We start from the raw sequence: 21514 nt of genomic DNA on the forward strand, positions 1-21514 counted from the left end.
ATAGCTTTGCCAATAGTTAAGCAAGAATCGCATCACTTACTGTATAAATTGATCATACTAAGATAAAGTGCTGTGTACCAAATTCAATTCCACTGACCCTTCAATTACAGAGATATGGCCCTTTGTTAGAAATATATTTTCTAAAGCATAACTTTGCCTGTACAATGTATTTAAGGTAGGATAATGAAACTTGGTGTTTACATTGATCAAGTGAAGACAATCTGCAGTGTAAAAATGTTAGGGCCCACTACCCCTTAATTAGCATTATTACCCTTTATTAAAATTTTGTGGCCAGTGCATTACTTTGCCTGCATTTGAAATACGGTATTGAAACATGATGTATAAATCAGTCATACAAAAGCAAGGTGCAGTGTAGAAAGTCAGTGCCCATTAGGCCTCAGTACAAAGTTACTTCCCTTTGTTTAACTTTTATATCGTGAGCATTGCATTTTCTTGCATTAAAACTAGGATAATCAAAATTGGTGTATACATTGGTCATACCATAAAATTGTGCAATAAACCAATGTTAGGGCCAACAACTTCTTAATTACAGAATTATTGTCCTATATTAAAATTTTGAGTCCAATTAAGTCGTTTTGGGGAGCATTCATCAGTTTCACTGATACTCTTGTCTTTATAGCCAGTGATAATTTTAGGTCATAATAAAACCCATGTTGGGATTATTTAAGAAAATAAACTTCGGACGTTTGATTGTACATGCAGAAGAGAATAAATATAAAGGTAAATCTAAACTGATTCAAAGCAAATGAGGATTGTTAGAGGATTGCTCTCATGATTTACATGTTCTTTATTTCATTACGGTTCATAATGCATCACCTTATCAGATATACTTCATTTTAAGTATTATGGAGTGTTGTACAAATGAAATAAATGGAGACCTGTGGGATATTTCAGGTAGCCAAGTAACTGAGCATCATGTGTTTACCTATACACATTGTCGTGTGCTGTGGGTCACTCTTGCAGCCTTGGTTCAATACATAGTTCATTGGATAAACCTGACTAACAACACGCTTTATAGATCTGACATTCAATTTCACACCACCCACACTTGGGTTATAATTTGGGAGAAGAGGTTATACTAGTATTGTAATCACTTGGACCATGCACCCGCATCTCGATTCACAATAACCTAATGTACATTATATCTCATAAACCCCTTGGTAAATTGACTTCATATTCACACCAAAACTTCATCCCACCAAGATCTACATATGACTAGATTTCAGTGGTCATTGGTCAAGGTCAAACTGACCATTTTAAAATAAAACATCTGTGCACAAGATATTTCATGAACTACAGGACAGATTTAATTAATATAAAAGATAGAGCATCACTCCACCAGTCTACACCTGATTAGTATATGATGGTCATCAGTCAAGGTCACAGGTCAGAGATTACCCTTGACCATTTGACCAAATAAAAGCCTTGAGCAAAAGGTCTCGTGAACCCCATCACAGTTTTACTTATATTCACACCTTAGCTTCTTCCCACCATGATTTGCACCAGATAGGATTTTAGTGTTCATCAGTCAAGGTTAAAGGTTAAAGATCAAAGGTAATCCTTGGCCGCACTTTTGAAATAAAAAGATAGTAGAGGAGATATCTTGACAGTTTTAATTCAAATTCAAAATTTAAGGTCATAGGTTACTATTGACCACTTCTGAAATAAAATGGCGTTATAGAAATCTCCTGAACCCCTTAGTAGATTAACCTCTCAACAGACTTAGATCATAAGAAAATGAATGAGAGCATAGCTTTGTTTATATCTCGCATTTTCAGAGGCCTTGATCAACTTTCATTCTGACATGTCACCTCTGTAATGGGGGCTTTAAAGACATTTCAACATAAACTGACATGTATTTCTTGATCTAAATGGTGCTATTAAGAAATCTGTCATATATACATATCTTATAAATGGTAATTCAACTTGTCATTCAAAATTGAGATTAAGAGAAACCAAAGACTACACATTTGATCAATGAAGGAAATTTAATTTTGGTAGAAATTACGAAGTCGTATATGTTAACAATAATTATATATATAGTTGTGTATAGTATAGCAAAAGTCTTTGTACCATAATAGACGTAATTAGCGCCCTGAGTGATTAAATAGTTCAGAATGAAAGGCAGCAAACATTAAAATACAGATGTATCAATCAAGATAACAGATGAACCACTATTGTGATGATCTGAAAGATGGATATAAGTAGTGATATCATCTAATTTCTTTGATAAATTATGAAGGTTTCTTTTATTTCTTTCAGGAATTTCATGACATTTTCTTTTTCCTGTTATACTGTCAAAGTAACACCCTAGTGAAGACTGTTTATATCAGTTGTCATTGCATCATCTCTATTACGGAGGTTTATGAGTCAGGATATCAAAAATAGATCCTGGTAGTCTTGGATAAATAAATCCATTTGTCTTTCTCTGGTGATGATCTTAGTATGACCATGGGTATTCATGAAGTTACATGCTATCTATATCTAATAGAAATGCGAAAATCAACGGATATATAAACTGTCCATTGCCAATAATTGGCTTGTGTAAAGTAGAACTGATGGAAGATGGGGCACTAATCAAGTCAAGTACAGTACACCGACACAAGAAAGACATTTCATCATCATCAACATAGTAAATAATCACTTACTTAAAAGAATTTAATATGATTTAATCTTTGACAGAGATTTACATATATATTTGTGTAATACAATATATTAGTGACACTCACAACAATGTAAACACTGTAAGCAGAATTATCAAATGCCATGACCCTGATGTTGGTATTAACATGCATATAATCACTGAATCACTAAACTTGTTCTTACTATGTAAAGGTGAGTCATTGTGAATCAAGGAAGGGAAAAAAGGGAGGGGGAAATTGAACAGACTGAAAAATCTGTTTTAAAAGTGATACAAGACACTAAACTAACTGTTTCATCATTTCAATTTGGGGGAAAAAAAGCAGGAGAGAGGAGGGATTTTTTTTTTGTAATGGAGGAACAACAAAGAAAATAATTTGAATACCTAGAAACAATTCAGATAACTCTGATAAGAAAAAGAATGGTTTTTGAACAGTTTTTGAAAAGATAAAAATATCTTTCCACACTCTACAATAAACTGGGTCTAATAACTGAATGACACAACTGACAACAAAGTTATATAATTGACAACACCTACATATGAAAATTATAAAATTCATTTAATTAGACACTACATTATCAGTTATCAAGTGTATAAATGATCAGGGGGAACAACAAATATAAGATCTGTGCTGTTTGGACTTGTATGATTAGACTGACATTATCATCATTCTTCCTTTACAGCTAATTATATGATTGGCCTCGAGTGTCCACTAGTTATCACAGAAAAAAACCAGATACTTGTTCTAACAGTGAAACAGACATGTACACACCAACAGACTATAATTGTATTACAAATCAATAAACATGCAAAAACCTTCCTGTATATATAAAACACCAATAATTGTACAATTTTGGTTACAGAAATGTCAGGAGCAGGGTACCCAATGAACAGATATGCTAGGCTTTGAGGTATTAGGCTGGTAAATCTAATTTTAATTCTAAAGTATAAATACTACATGTTCACATCCGACATTCATATGAATTGTACCTTATATCAGATTATCACCAAACGAAATGACACTAAAAGATATATTGTTTATCTGATTTGAATTTTACCTAAATAATGAGACCCATATTAAAAGAATGCTTTTGATAGCTAGAAGCTTGAACAAACACAAATTCAAAAAAAATATTACATGAACAGGTGAATAACAAACACTCTCTTTAACAAGGTTTCTATTTGTGTAGGCTTGAAGGACGCCAAGTAACTGAAAACCAGGTACCTAATGAACAGATCACGTTTTGAAAACTGGATATTTTAAAGACATTATTTGGTGCAAATGTAGCTTAACACATTCAGATTGAATTTGAAACATTTGAAATCTAATTTTTTAAGTCTGATCGTTTAAAAAATATATTTTTTGCACATTTTTCCATAAATCTAAATACCAGTTACCATAATAATTTATTTCCAATGGGCCAGCTGCTACATCCATATCTCATAAACTTACTTGCATATTTTATTATGCATCTATAACAGCCAGCCCAATGGAAAATAAATGTGGCCTGTTGCTAGGGTTGACAATAGCAGCTCTTGTACAAAGTTGCAACAACTGTCAGGGCATTGGCCTACATAACCCTGGATGAAGATCTAAGGTGCATGGTTTGACACTTCCTCCCTATGGCTGTTTGTGTTTCTCTGGAAGCTGTGAAACGGACCAGTCTGTACTGACATGGTTGAGTCCTTGGAGAAGACATGTTACCCTAATTGCTCTGGACGGCATGGAATGGGCCTCCCTCCAGTGAGCTACCCACCAGCTTGTACATGCAGACCCTGTTTCAAATTGACCTTTGCTGTTTATAGGGCAATAAACCTAGCAAACAAAAGCTGTTGTTCATGCAGATGTGTTTATTGGTTTCTACTTGATCTTTCTCAGAAAAACCAGAATACGTAAATTTAGGATGGATGAACATAGCAGATAAGTTGAATAGTCCATTCAAATTTTTAAAGTAAAATCACTTAACACGTTCACCATCAACATGAATGCACAAAAATGAATTGATTGCAGGACCTACATAACAATAATTACAGTAATTCTTTAACAGGCCACCTTTCAACTCTTTAGTGGTGAAGCTACTTACTCCAAATGTATTTGTACGTAACTTTGTATTATTCTTATACAGGTAACATATTCTACCACAATTCAGTAATGATTTATTCCACTAAACTCAGCAATCTTTGTGGGAAACAAACGACTCAATAGTTCAAATGTCTACTGACAGGAGTCTAAACCATACAGAAGCTTCTGAATTTTGGAAAACCCAGATGTGTTTGAAAAAAAACCCCATAAAAACAAACTGAAATTGTTAATGCTCTTACTGAGATTTAGATGCCAGTTCTCCAAAGAATCGATAACTTTCCCTTATATGTAAGACAACATTGCCTGGAGTACAAGGTGCTGTATAATTTGATGCCATGGTAACAATGACAGCAGATTAAAACAAGAAATAAACACTTTACAATGAATTCTGTCAATCACTGGATACTGTTATCACAAAATATGTCCATTCATATTACAAACATCAATAGTTGATGAGGTCATAATAAGCAATGGATTATCAGATCAGAACTAACCAGCCACAAGCAATATTAATTGAAAAGGGACTAATAATTATATATACTAGTTTACAAACATTAATCACATACTTGATATATGTGTGTAGTATGTAGAATAAATCATACAAAATATAAATATAGGTTTGAATCTTTAATTCAGTAGAAACCAGTGGTTTATATCCACTTTTGTCTTTATTCAAACACTTGAATTTGATATTTTATGAAGCATGAACAAAGAAAATGTCAGCACTAGGTAAAGAGCATCATACTGTAGAGAATACATCACACAATGTACGTGATATTTGATGACCTTTATGTACAAAAGAAAAGGGGTTACATCTATTCCAAATCAAATCCCTTCTCTACAAAATTGACAAAATATAAATATGAACAACTGGTTTTGAGCTTAACATTGATAATGTCTAGCACTTAAGAAGCCTTCTGATGATTAAAAGAGTTACAAAAAATGTGTAGAGAAACTCATGCCTGTCTGAATGATAAACACAATGTACAACAGTAAAATCTGCAGGGTAAGGATCTCTGGATACACAGTGTTGATATGAAAAAAATGTCACTTTTACAGGGCAAGAAGAGAATTGAATTTACAACATAAATTAACAGAATGACAGAATATCTTACCACAACCTCTCTAATACCGTGTATGCTATTTATCTTAGCTGTACTGGTACTGAATGGTACTCTGACTTCTACATTATGAATAAGCTTGCATTACACAACACACATAATACTTATCGTATTACATAGATCCTCCTTCAGACGTCATTGTCACTCCAGTACATAATTAACATGCCTAGTTATTGTTCCGATCACATCCTTTGATTAATATCCAATAGAAAGGCTCCTTAGTTGTGGTTTCATTATATTATTGCACATAAACATGTGTCCAAAGATACTGCTCTCACATAATGGTAATTACATGTATCAGAATTTTTGTTCATGTAATCATGTCCGTCCGGCCTTTATGAGTCAATTTATTAACAACACTACTTTTCTTCCTCCTTCTTCCACCAAAGTCCTGTATAGATTAGGTGGCACTTCAAAGGTAACAATCACTTCAGTACTATTCGTTGGATGTTTAATTCTGCTGGGAGTATCAACTCCATCAAATGTTATCATTCATATACAATGAATTGAAGTCATGCTCCACCCATTGAATATCACAAAACCTAATACAAAACATTTATGTGACACAAACTTTGATTTGATAACCCTATATATTTTCATCAAATTTCCACAGGTACTACATGAATATCTTGAGTATTTGGACACTTTTGTTAACAGACAGATTGAGCATAAAAGATTTAAAACACAGATAATAAAAACAATAGATGTTTATTTCTGTAACAGCAAATAACACCTTCATTGCTAAATGAATCAATAGATTATGTTGTCACACTTTTTCTATACCAACATTTATAAACATGCTAAAAAATTAAATAATACATCTAATGAAAAAAAAAATTAGATATACCATATAAATAGACATTAAATAGATTTAATTTTAAGAATTAATTTCTGGTTTTCTATTCATGTATATTAATGTGTTTTAAATTAAGCTTCCATCAACAGATCAATTATATGACATTAAATATCACAATGGAATTTTGAAACCTTGCAGTTGGACAAACGAATATTGTTTGTCTACTTTTAAATGTGTCATCATGAAATAACCAATTCATAAACATCATTAATAACAGATAAATTTACATAAATATAATATATATATTTACCCCGAATATTAATCCTTTGTTTCATTTTGTTGGGTCTGTTTTTGTTGTGTTGTATAGAAGTATCTATAAGCCTAATGAAACGATCATTCTATGTCCCATATAACCATGTTTAACGAGATATCTTCATTTTCTGTCACGAAGAAGAAATCATGAGTTTGATTCGCTGGATGATTGGCTCTCGACACAAAGGACAATCCTGTACCTTCACAGAACAATCTTTACAAGTACACACATGCCCGCAGTTCAGGAATATCACATCAGTCTGAAAAAGTTAAACAGTTAAACAAATTATCACATATTCTTTGAAAGTCATGTTGTCAGGTTTGTTGGATATATGTGTAGAAGTATATAAAGTGAAGGAAATAAAAACAAGAAAGATATTAAAATAGTTCTCAAATGCAAACATCATTATATCCTTTTTAGCAGCCGTATTAAGCATTACAATTTCTGAAACGTTTTTACAGATGCTTGATTATTTAAAATAAAACATTTTACTTTCCCATAAACTGGAAAGTTATATCCATAAGTAAGCCCCCTCCCCCATGAAAATACCAAAAGGAGAAAAGGGATTATTTGCAAGCATCTTCAAGGTACATTTTGGATACTTGTTGTACCTTAATTTGACCATAGATACCCGCTATTACCGATGATTTTTTACAAGTAATATACCCCTACCTTATAACAAATATACTAATGTCGATGATGTTATAAAATAAAAAACCAGAAAACAGAAACAATATTCAAGCTTATCAACCATTACACTGCTACTCATGAAAAATTACAACAGGGTAAAGTTGCCTCAAACCTTCGTCAAAAAACTTATTCTCATACTTATAGATTTCATTTGATAGTCAGAATGTGAAAAAACCCACTTGTGTAGTCTGGAAAAGTCAGTATAAAAACTTGACCAATTAATGCATTCAACTCATGAAATTAATTATCTATTAAAGTTTGATCTGCCTCCTGTTTATAATCTCTAGTGATATTCAATGTGGGTAAAGACCAAAGCACATCAACACAAATACATTTGTTAGAAGATTTTGTGATTGAAATCTATTTCAATTTTGCAAAAACAGAACTTTTTTCTGCACGGGACACTGGATCCAAAATTTGATATGTCATGAATTCATTATGTCCCTGGGGCTGTTCCTTATGCAGAAGATGTTATTTACTGACTCCAAATACATCTGGCTCCAACCATGAAACAGCACATTACTAGGTTACTAACACCTGATCTCTATAAACTTTAAAGTTTGTCGAGGTCATTGAATACTGAAAAATCATGATAGCTTTCATTCACACTACCAACCTAATATCACAATTAATTACAGGCTTCTATGTCAAAGAGAAGAGATCAATGAGACTAGAAAATGTCCGAGACAGGCAGTTTAATCAAAACCTCAAGTAGGTAAAATTAACTGTTATTACAGTTTATCATTTAAATATTTCATAATTTCTAATGTATGGAACACAATATTTACTGGCAGGATGTAGCATAATCAAACATGGAATGTACCATTCTATATTCCAGAATGAAGGAATATAGATTGAAGCAAATACTCACAGGTTGATCCATGCACACGACACATTCAGAGTTAACTCCCCTGGCGAGGACTGAGGACTGTCTAGTACATGGTTCCACTGGCGGTGCTGATGGTGCTGGTAAATCACTTTCACCATCATTATCTTGTTGTATCTTAGATTCCAAGAAGGAGTCCCATGCCCCAGTCTCTGAATCTTTCGAACGTGGTTGGACCTTTTTCTCTCTATAGTGATCAAGGTTGCGTAGGATTGACTTCCTCAGCCCCATTTCATGCACTCCCATCTGTTACACAATATAAACAGTAGGCACTTTAAATAATATGTCTCATTATGACTCATCTTACCTCACATAGGATACTAATACAATTATTGAGTGTTAGAGTTATCAGATTTAACGTTCACTAGCACAACATGACAGATATTTGTAATACTTATCTATTCATTCAGTAATTGAAACTGGACAGTCAATTATATAACGGATGAAAACAAATCAACTGTAACATTTAGGTCCTTCAGCTACAAGATACCTTGACTGATCTTCTACATCAAATTTTAGTAAGATATTAACACAGACCCGAGTATAATGTATTTCAATAAATTTTTCCACTAGTAATGTTATTTTTCATTAAAACTATCCCTGCCACTAACCTGTTTGAGGTCATCTTCTGAGAGTTGCATGAGTGTTTCTATGGTAATTCTATGGCGAGCAAACAGAGGGATATAGTCACCAGCAGAGGAGTCCTCCAGAATGGTCACTACAGCGATTTCTAGTTGTCGCTCCTGATAATCAAAGAAAGAACAGATTTATACATGAAACAAAACAAAACCAAACTACTCAGGCTCCGCAATTACCCAGTAATCCAATCCCATCAACCTGTGAGATTGCAGTGGTCAGAAAGACCTATAGAGATATCAGACATCATTCAAAATAACCCTCTGGTAGGGCTTCACTGTGTAAAACATCTTTACCTTAAACAAGACTGCCAAGGCTCTATCTGATCCAACTTATTTGAATTTGTTGATAGAAATTGAATACATTTCATATTTATCGCAAAATACTTTAAAGGTTAATATTGAAGAGGAATCAAAATTATCTCTAATTTCAGAAAAAACCAAACATTAAGAGTTATTGATTTTAATGCCAAAAGTTAGCAAAATATAAAATAGTGATTGTTCAAATATCACTCATTAGACTACATTCCTTGTAAAAACGTGATAGCAATATTAATTTTCAATGGTCAAGTGGGTAATTAAAACAAATTGGTAGAAGTTTAAAATCTCATAAGAGTATTGACTACATAGAAAAGCCATACCTGATCTATAAGTGCCTGAGGTTTCTTATCCATGAGTCTCTGATATTGCACCAACCAGTAGTCTGTCTGTCCATCCAACTTCTGCTGTTCCATCTCTTTCTGCTCACAAATAATACAACTATTATTACATTTTTTATACCAAATACATGCATCGGGAACATTAAATGAAATCAGGCACCACAAGTTTGGCACTACCACAACCCAAGAACTCTGTTTAAGAGATTCTCATATATCTATGTTACTGTTGCAATAAAATGGGTCTTAACTGGTTCCATCACTCTGGTTTGATATTTTGATACTAATCCAAGACTTTTAATGCATATGACTTTGCATGCCCTTTACAATGTGAAGTCATGGTAGCAAATGCAAACCCTACTCAAGAAAAAGAAAATTTAATGGGATTTTTCAACTGTTCTTGATTTAAAATGTTACTTATAGAGCAGTGATCAGGTACATACATCATTTGAATGCTAGTATTACACAGTTAATGTTTAGAGCCAAACTGTTTAGCTGTTTCATTCACTGACATTTATATTAACACATTTAGTATTTATTTTGTTTTTGAAACAATGAAAATTCTGTTAAATATTAAACTCTGATTCAGCTCTTATTCTAATGAGTGGGATGCAATAATTTCTATTGGGCTGAGGTAAATGATATACAAATATCATTAATCATTAATTTGTCATTAATCTTTGAAAGTCAGAAGTGATGGAGAGATACTCACCAAACGTTTCTTCAGCACTTCCTGTCGTTTCTCCTGTTCCAGCATGAGCTGTGACAATAATTCTATCAAGGCAATCCTCTTCTCCGCCACTATATTCTGTAACCACCACACAGTACACACTGATACATTTACAAAATGTTTGAGAGAATTAATTAAATTTTCATCCTAAGACTGAGTTTGTGAAGAAAATAACATTCGTCAGAATATTATACATTTTATCACATTATACAAGTGCTTTGTAAAGTATATCGTAAACTGTAATGCATTTATCTATTTGCAATTTTTTCGAAGTAAAGTATATTTTTATTCTTCCCCATTATATCATACATATATATACATACAATTTCTTCCTCCATTCGCATAGAGCGTTTCTCCATTTCCACAGCCGTCAGACTCATCAGCTCCTCCTGTATAAGTGCTATCTGACCACTAATCCTTTGGTGTTTAGTGTCCTTCTGGAGCTGAAGGACCTCAAATGCCTCACGCTGTAGTTGTTCCTGTGAAGGGAACCGAAACAACATTATCAATGTATCAAGTAACATAAACTTTAAACTTAATCAAGGGAGACAACTAAAACCACTAGACAGTATAACATGCAGGCATGATGTATTTTCTTAACGAATAATCCATAACAATAATTTGCCATACCTGTTCCTTAAGGATGTCTATTAGAATCATGTTTCCAACTTCTCTGTGGTACAATATACTCTCAACCTGTCCACTTGCTTGCATCGTCTCACTGTCAAATTCAAAGGAAAACCTCCAATAAAGCTATCAAAATTTATTTTGTATTATTTTCAAATATATAAAATACATAAAACCCTGTTCTTTCCTCCATTTCAAAATGCTAATACTTTGAATAGATCATTTGTAGATACAATATGTACAAAATACACACTGTTTTTAAATATGGTAACAAGTAAAACATCAATTTAATGATTCAGTGACAATTTTGTTTTGTAACCTGTAGTAAACTAGAACTGTAAAACAAATGCTACTTCAATATCAAAACTCCTTTTTCCTAAAGAATGGACAGAAATATAAGGAAATCATCCAAATGGAAACAAGTTGTGTATATAAGGTTATATGTGTCAAGTTACATAACTGGGAGATTAGGTGGCATTGCTGTAGAAGACAAATTTCTGTCTGTAATATAGGGCTAACACAAGTTTTTATATACCATCAATATCATACAGTAGATGACTTACTCTTCTAGTGCCTTCTGCATAGCAAACTCTTTGTTACTGGTGTAATCTTTACGCAACTTCTCAAAGCCCTCTGTCTCGTTTAGTATGTGTTTCATTGCATCTGAAATAAGTGAAAGGGTCTTAGATTTATGTTAGCAAACCTGGTACAGTATGAAGATTTCATTTATTTTTCAGAACAGAATTAACAAAATTTTAAGAAATCACAAAATCTTACTGCAACAAATTATGTAAATCAAGTACAGCTGGTAGATTCAGCATCAATACAATTCATGTCTGAATTAGAAAGGTATTTCAAAACGTTCACATAAAATTTACTTACCAAGAACTTCCTTCTTCCTCAAATTCTGCACCTCCTCCCATCTCACAACAAACAGTTCCTCCCTCTCTATCCTATCACATAAAACTCTGAGTTCAGTATGCATCATTCACAATTTTTTCCATATCTTAATTGTAATAGTTCATATACACAAAGCGGTACACAATATATACGATAAAAGCACTACAAACAGCTAGTACAAACAATATTTGAACTTTAACCGACAGTTAGAATATCAAGACGTTACAAATTATCTGAAAATATCAGTTATCTAACAGTAATTTTAACCCCTTACACATGTTAAGTTCATTCTGTGGAACCATTTTGCAGCTTCAAACATTTAATAACAATTATTAATTTTAACCTATTATCATAAAATAAAACAATGTACCTTTCATTCTCCAGGTGGTCCAGTAATTCCTCATTTTTCCTTGCTTTCTCATTCATCTCCAGCATCTTTTGAATCAGGTCATTGGTTCCTTCCTCAACTTTCAACCAAACAAATCAGCAAAGAGTAACAACAATAATCTTCATAGTGTCTGGTGTATATCAATATCATCCCTACATGATCAGGTGTGGTGACAAAACTAATGTAGTTGATGTTGAAAGAAAACACCAATGATCCAGTTTACATTGCATATCACTCAAGCAGAAGAGATAGAAGTTTAACATCTGCCTCCTATGTATTATCATTTTTAATTGTAATTTCTACAAAGCCATTTCTTCAGAAGTTGCCACTCCTTTAATCATGACATCTAAACAATAAGAATACTTACTCATTTTCAGGTCTGTGAGAAGTCGGCTCCGCTCTTCATCCTTCTTCATACTTAGTTCTTCTAATTCACGCTCAATTTTGTTCTGGTCCTGTCAACACACACTTTCTATCAAAAAAGTTGTTTCCTCAAGGAACAGGTTTTGGAAGTTGATCATGCAGCATTACTTCAGGTTATCCAGACTATTTGTCTGGTCCTATGTATTGCCCATACTTGCTTTGGTGAAAAGATGGATGCATTCAAAGTGGTTTCATATTTTCATTGGTGATAATTATAAATAAAGTTAATAACAATCCTCCTTATTAGGATAGGTTACGTGTACAAATCCTTCCTATGACAGGTAAGCCCTGGGGGCACAAGGCTAATGATTGTCACCACAGGTGTTGATTTCATGGTTCATTTGTTGGAACTCGGGTCATGATTGCTGAGATTAGACCAGTTTTCAAGAATAGTTTTCAGTATATCTTAATCACAAAATTGGTTCGACATTTGGAAATGAGAGGAAAATAAAGAGGATATCATCCATTACATAGCCATTTAATTCCGTTTCAAGGGGTGATAAGTTCTGAGATGAATCACTTTGGCAATGTTGCACTGAACAACAATGTTTCATACCAACCTCAGTTACTGTGTCAATAAAAGACTGCTTCCGTGACTGGGCCAGACTGGCCAGGTAAGCCTGTTCTCTCTGGTTCTCTGCTAAATTACGCTCCAATTCAATCTTCTCCAGGCGTTTCTTCTCCTGTACAAAACACAGCCAAAAATCATAACCATTTCACAGAAACACTGAAAGGTCAATGGGCTAAAGTTACATTTTGTACTTTGATCTCGAAACAGACAATTTTACCAGGTACAAGTATTCTGAATTGTTTTGTGCCAGAAGTATTGTCTAATATTAATCAAATTGACAAAACATCAGAGTTATTAGATGTTATCAGCAAATACATTACCGTTTGTAAGCGTTGCTCCTCTAAGGTTTTCTGGAATGAAATAAAAACAAAACTTCAGTGAATATAAGATTCATATAGATTCAATGCCAATGTTTCCTTGTTTTAATTCGAAGTTTAAACACGTAGTAACTGCAGTGTTGACTTTGTCTTATGTGAGGTACTATAGATTAAAAGAATCTTTCCCTAGCTGAAGGGTAGGACAGAGAAATCCATACGTAAGGAGGAGATTCCTGATTGTTTAACCCAACACTTTGCTGAGGGTTAGACTGTCAAGAATCTCTCCCGAGGGTAGAGATTACTCTGTCCTACCAACAAGGTAGGGAATGATCCTTTTTCTACCCCTCTTAAAAATAAATAAGCAAATAAATATACATGTGGCATTACAACCATTGTTGTAGTCATTTACATTTGAGGCTCAGATGACAATTGTTAATGACGGCAATGACCCCAATTAACTCCAACATGTCATGAAAATGATGTCATTTCAATTACATGAACCTTAAATGTCACTTCCTATACATGTAGGCTGTCTTGCCAGGGTAAGATATAAATATCTTACCCTCACTGGAAGTGTGAATATTTCTGTCCAGTGGGGTAGGAATTATTAACCTTGGAAACAAAATTCTGCAATTTTCAACACTTACTGAAGTACAGTGGCATAGAACCCTTGTTTTTATCCATAATAAATATGGAATACTGCAGTGACAAAATATTTAATAGAATTGTGGCCAGATTACTTGGTTTGTTAATCTTTGAAAATTATGATAAGAAAATATCAGCATGGTTTCATTTTGATCAATAAAGTAAGGATTTGCAAAATATGTTTATTCACACAAGACTGAGACTGCCCATGATGGACACGTTTCATTTCATGTTCTCCAAACTTTTATTACCATCTTCATCACACAACCCTCCAACACCATTGAAAAAAAATCAAAGAGAGCGTTTTGTAATACTCACAAGAAGAGCTTTTTCCTCAGCAGCAGTTTGGTATAGGGAGGCATTAGGTTTGTTTGGCGACGCGTCATCAGGAGAATCAAGCACCCCTAACAGGAAATTGGACGGTGGCAGATACTCCACTCCACTCTCTAAAAACATCAACATAGTACACATACTAGGATATATATCTGTATAAATGTATAGTTTATGTCCTAGACCTGAAGTGTAAATCTTGTGCTTTAAACACTATTGAACATCTGCATGTATATGCATAAAAAAATGAAATTCTCCCAGGTGTAAAATGAAAGATTCAATGAACCTCAGCTTCATTTCAGGAAACTGTACAGAGGAATGGAATTCCCGACAAAGTTGATCTGTTAGTACACACATTTGATACAAACATCCATGATGTCAATTTTTACAGTTGACATCACTCAAAGGCCAAAACAAGGAAACGCTATTATCTGGACATTGGCATGATTTCCTACTAAGTCAAGTTATTCTAAAATGCCCAGAAAGACACCAAAATAAGGAATCAGTGAGAGAAAGCATTTACTAGTGTAAATCAACATAGATTTCACCCTGATATATTTGACTCTTCCTAAGTGGTGTGAAATCTCACAGGTTAACAACCGATCTGCTACTTACCATCACACAGGAACTGCATTATGGCTTCAGTTCCCTGACAACACACATCTGAAAGAAATGTAAAATACCACAATACATTTAAGGTTCCCTGTGCAAAACCTTGTGGACAATGTGAAAAGACTAGTTTGACCCTTTCATGGACATCAAATGAATCTTGAGGTCGCATAACGGTATATTGTAATGGCTTTGAAGTGGGTGTTGCTCCTTTCTTATCTTCAAAAGGAGCATATCGGCCTGTGATTGGTCAGTTTTTACTTCAGGAATCACTCAAATTACCTCACTTGTGCCTTCAATATTGCCATGACATGTTACAGGGGTGCAGAAAGAGATAGTGATTGTAACCTCTGGAGTACCGAGGATGCAATACGGTATAAATATTCTTCTCTATTATTTGTTCACTTTTGCTATGTTTATCAAATACATAGCATGCATCCAAATACCATTTGTTTGCTCAGACTCAATACTGGATCATACCATTGATATTGAATAATAATGTACTTACATACTTCATACAATTAACATTACCGGGTATCAATTATATTTACATATTCTATATAAACACCAAATTTTATTCTGATAATCTTATCCAAATGCTCAGTTCAAAGACATTTGAATCTTTAATTAAAAGACCATAATATAAAATTACCATTGTACGTTTCATTCATGTCTGGGCGGTGAATATAGAAAGAGCATATCAAACAGAAATACAGCCTGGTAACAATTTACCTTATGTTAAGCAATACCTGGTGAACATATATATATATATATATATATATAAGTAATAAATAGGAAATTAAGCTCTGCTTACCACTATTATTGTATCATTTTAACCAGAATACCAGATAACAATTATAAGGTAATAGAACCTTGCGACCTATTCAGCAAACAAAAGTACAGTATATGATATACACCAATTCACTTTATACCAACATATATAAATATGTAAATAACAAGTCCTTAGTCCACATCTTATTATTCTTTGTCACAGATCATTGGATTCTGACGACTTACAATTATCATCATGGACAGAACATTTAAACAATGATTTCTGCATCAGATAATTTACGGCCTCCACTGCAGATTAAGTACATGTGTGATGATAATCTTTAATTTCAATACCTGATGGAGGATACACCATCTTCCCAGCATCCACAATTACAGTTTCTAAGGTTACAACTTGACATAATTCCTTTGGTAATGAGGTGATGAGGTTATCTGATATATCCAGCAGTCGTAAACTTTTCAATCCACAAATGCTCATCGGCAATGTCTTGAATTTATTGCCTGTAAAAACAGTCATGAAAATAAATAAAAATATTTCATTAACATGATATCAGATTTCACCAGCAAATTAATAATGGTCTTATCTTTGATATTTTTCATTAAATCTTGTATCTCCATGGAAATTTGTTAATATGTTAAATTTCTGTGCTAAGAAAAATCTGTAAACTGGTATATATATCCATCACAGCACACTCCAGCCAAATGTCATGAACGTTTTTAAACATTTTGATGCAACTGACCTTGAAAATGGGTCAAGTATTTAATTGAGCAAACATGATAGCTCTTTATTCTAATATGCTGCTAGCCATATGACATGACCTTGAGCCTCTTGCTTATCTAAAAATTGTTCAAAAACAAGTTGACCCACAACAGACAGGCTGATGGATGATGTTGGACTCCACACAATGATATTTACAAACTGTTCACTGTGAGTTTAAAATGTGTGATGAAATGACCAACTAAAAAATACTGTACCTTTTATGTTCAAAGTCTGGAGATGGCGGAGTTTATTGAGGCTTTCAGGTAACCGTCCCAACCTATTATTTTCAAGATTTAAAACCTGGAAATAAAGAAAAGTCTTTGTAAATTTATCAAGCAACACTGAATACAAAACAACTGTTTTTATCAAATTTCACATTCCATAATCAAACCAAAATAAGAGATTTAAATTGTATGCTTGACATTACAGTTCCTTATATGTTATTTGAAGTTATAAATAAGAAATTAGAATGAGGTTGAGCTTATCTATTTGAAAAGTGTGTAGCCATTACTTTATTCCAGATGTTATCGGTAATACTTCTTTTGTACATACTAACCAGCACAATGTGATACTAAAATTGGCATCCATTGAATGGTTTCAAATGAGATCTAGTACTAAAAAATGTCCAAAAGAAAATTAAATGATAAAAGAAAGTATAAAGGCACTGCCAGAAGTCCATTAATTTCAACAATGATGAATATTCTCACCTGCAGTTTTGATGAACCACTCAGTTCAAAAGGCAGCAATTTGATTTCATTATTATGAAGGTCCAAAACCTGAATCAACAAATTTGTATACTTCAGATATAACCAAAAAGAAAAAATATAAAATGTGAAACATCAATTCTGTCACAATTTCAGTTCTGGAAAAGGAACCTAAACTCAGCTATAACAGAAAAATATTCATAATGGTATTACTTTCAGTGTATCATCCAGTATTACTTACCCGAAGTGTTTTCAGATCCCCAACCTTGCTGCTATCTAATCCTGATATCCAATTGTCATTCAACAGCAATGCCTGAAAATTATTTAAGTAAAGTATCATTTTGAGCTTCATCATATTATGTATCAGTGTTTGATCTATCATATTATGCATCAATTTGTGTATTGCAGCAGTTAGTGTGATAGTTAACCAAAGAAAAATAACATTACTTCTGGTTATACAGAAATGTTGTCATGAACAAATCACTGTACTTATCTTAATATGGCTATAAATTGCTCAATAATTCTGCCATCATCAAAATTAACAGGAATAGAGAAATAAAGAAACTTTTTCTTTGATTTTCTGAGCCATTGTTCACTGCACATCGATACCAGGAAGTGGGAACACTAATATTTTCCTAAATCAATATAAACAATACAAAGAGATCAGCTGTTCTTTAACTATTGACTAGATCTTTACCATTACAGATTATCTCACCTCTTTGTTCAGCACTTTGCATAAAGAATATACATTGGGTGGCACCTACAAGTATAAAACCAAATTTCAGAAGCTAATAACATTGTGTCTCTGCAAATTAAATCATGTATACGTAGCACTATTAATAAATTCCAATTAATTATATGTCTGGCTTATCCCATATTGTGCTAAATTTTCCGAAAATTCCAAAATACACTAAAACTTGTACATAATATATAAAAACCATAGATATATAATTGTCATGTTTAAATATGATGACATGTAAAATACAACATGAAAATTTTTAAAGTCTTCATTTCTTAAAATTTAGTCAAATATGACATTTTTACCCCAAAATATTACTCTCCGAGAAGAAAGAGGAAAATTTGAAATGATATTCATGTAATCTATTTGATAGATTCAGATGTCCATACTATGAAGTGCCTATATTCTAGGATTGATAGGAATAGCAGCAGCACTTAATTTCTGATGGTGGTACAGATGTATTGACATTACACAGTGTCATATCTGACAGATTATCACTTTGATTCATATGACAAAGTACCTTATACATAAAGATATCTATAGAGATTTGACAATAATCACAGTTACAGGCACTTAAATCCACAATAACCAAAATGATATCAACCACCTATAGGTACATAATGCAATATTTGTAAGAATATTAATGAGTAAAATGTGCTAAAGTTTGATGAGTCTCATCCCAACATACAAACAGAATATGTTGTCCAAAATCCCAACTTAGTTTTACCTGTGGTAACTTTAAAAGTTTGGCCAAATATTTACATAATGTAAATCAATTAACAAACAAACAAGTTTCATAAAATTATATATTGCAAGCTTTTAACTCTGCAGAAAGTGGTACGCATGCTACAAACCTCTGACATTTCACAACTGGATAGGTCAAAGTTCGAATCTGGACTCTCCTGACCCTACATTAAAAAAACATTTTATCAGTATGTATCTGAAATATACATGTAACAAAGCTCTGTATATTGCATTATAACAGTATGTGTTTCTCTGCTCAAATGTCTAATAATCAAAGTCTGACCAATCAAAGTGACTGTGTTTGATGAAGTACAGATATCATTAAACTAAATACATCAATAACGTAATTAATCTCCTATACTCTTGTAACAGTTATTCTTTCTAAACATCATATACATCAACAATTCCAAATTTCTCCACTTAATTTCAATCAGTGACGACACAATGAATTCATTATTGTTTACATGCTCTTGTATTTCTATTTCCCCATGAAGGCACAACAATTTATACATACAATGTACATGAATTTGAATAATTCAAATCTATGTGTAGAAGTATATAAATTTTTGTATCTCTACAGCAAGACGGATGCTTTTGCTACAATGTTGTAGGTCTGACAACATAACAATTAATTATATTGTGATGTCTATAGCTAAAAATCACCAACCATGCTTCAACTCATTTATCACAGACATGGTTTACATTAATTGCAAACTAATATACAGGTGTAAAATCACTGCTGGAGTGATTCACTCTGGCTGTGTTCTGTTATGAGGAATAAGGCTGTCATAATAACATGCCAGAATAGAAGGAGGCAAGGTATTAACATTGGTACTTTAGCTGCACTAACAACTATAAACGGTACTTAAACCTACCAAGTACAGCAGATGCTCCATTCGGCGCTTTGCCGCTTCACTCTGACTTCTGAACAGTGGCATCTTCTTTTTACTGCTCCGTTGCTTTTGCAATTTTGGAGTTATCTTCTCCTGGTTGGAGTCCGAATCACTGTCTGAGTCGTTGTCATTGTTACCAGATGAAAGACTGGTTGGTGATGACAACGGTGTCTTCTTCTTGGATGCATTATGGCCCATTCAGGCCTTTAGTGTGAGCAATTAACTGAAAAAGATCAAATTATCACATTAAGATTAAGTACCCAGAGGTTTTCATGCAAATCTTTCATTAGTATTCTTTGGCTGAAGTAAATATGTCTACAGGTTTACCTATTTCAACTTTCAGTTACCAGTCTAAGTAAGACGTTTCAACTCAATTTTTAAAGTCATACAATTATTTCTATGTACAGAACTGTTTCATGGTTTGTAATCTAATTTTAGTCACGACTTCATTTTTGTTGTGATATGTATTTATCAACTAATTTAGTTGCTATTATTTACTGATAGATATTAAAATAATAATGGTTCTTTCACATACTAAACTGAGCCCTCAATAAAAAGTGACTTCCTTATATGTATTTTACATGTATACGGATCTGTGAGACAATTTCTGTCTCTAAATTAATTGTTTAATGTCAATATTCCCATTTATTACGCTGTTATTGATATTTACATTTTGATTGCCTATGCTCATTTTAAAACGATCATAGTCACCAATAACAGCATAATAAATGTGAATATCAGTCTAACTGATATGTCTAACTGTCAGTTGTTCATTTTAGGTTTTGTCAGAGCTACTTTTTAAACAGTGATGTAGTTAAATCCATTTATTCATATGCTTCTAAATGAATATTGTACCTAGCTGATGAAAACTGTGAAATAACAATAACCAATGTCTCAAATTACTGCCAATCATAGTTTTTATCATTATAACTTGTATTATCACTGATTTATAGGAGCTCCATATACTCCGAGAACTTGAGAAGTTAATAGATAACACAAGTTCATTATAAATCTTGACAATTCAACACTCTGTATAGCAGAATTAGTAATCACATTAACTTATAATTATCTTTAAATGTAACAAAATGGTAAATGTGTTTCGTACTTGTTAACCCAGTAAACAGATTAACGTGAATCCCAGTTTGTCAAATCGATAAATCAAAACGAACGATCACATTAAAGGTTCACACAGTTGTCGATGTAGAATATATCTTACCTGTAAAACAAATAGTCGTACAATATTCGACGAAAAGTTCAAATTGAACTAGATATACCTGCGAAAACGATATTTCACAATAACATTGCTACGATCTCCATTTTATGACATACTACATCCAATCAGTATCACGTGACTTTGTTATTATAAAACCGAAAGCGATATGTAAGAATGGTTCTAATTGGCTGATTTATATTAAGGTGGCACTAACGTGCATTTTCATCATAGTTATAAAAGAACTAACCTATGGCGAAAATTGCGAATTTATGTCCTTGCGAAATAACTAT

At 33.0% G+C, this 21514-nt stretch overlaps 1 protein-coding gene across 1 annotated transcript; it reads right to left on the reverse strand.

Annotated features, from left to right (window-relative positions):
- Positions 1-1620: 1620 nt before the first annotated feature.
- LOC132549812 (E3 ubiquitin-protein ligase LRSAM1-like) lies at positions 1621-21318 on the reverse strand. The gene is made up of 23 exons (XM_060213785.1): positions 21228-21318; positions 19994-20234; positions 19229-19282; positions 18351-18395; positions 17877-17948; positions 17639-17707; positions 17147-17231; positions 16508-16672; positions 15389-15436; positions 14762-14889; positions 13802-13831; positions 13471-13593; positions 12855-12942; positions 12470-12566; positions 12082-12152; positions 11763-11862; positions 11203-11293; positions 10896-11051; positions 10555-10650; positions 9828-9926; positions 9163-9294; positions 8537-8797; positions 1621-7234 (listed from the first exon to the last, which is right to left on the reverse strand). Exons 2-23 carry the CDS (start codon positions 20207-20209, stop codon positions 7106-7108), a joined length of 2355 nt encoding a protein of 784 aa, XP_060069768.1. The 5' UTR covers positions 20210-20234; positions 21228-21318; the 3' UTR covers positions 1621-7105.
- Positions 21319-21514: the final 196 nt, after the last annotated feature.

Source organism: Ylistrum balloti, unplaced genomic scaffold (assembly GCF_031769215.1).
Source record: "Ylistrum balloti isolate Yb309-2 unplaced genomic scaffold, AGI_CSIRO_Ybal_v1 Utg370078, whole genome shotgun sequence".
In the NCBI taxonomy this organism is placed as follows: Eukaryota; Metazoa; Mollusca; class Bivalvia; order Pectinida; family Pectinidae; genus Ylistrum; species Ylistrum balloti.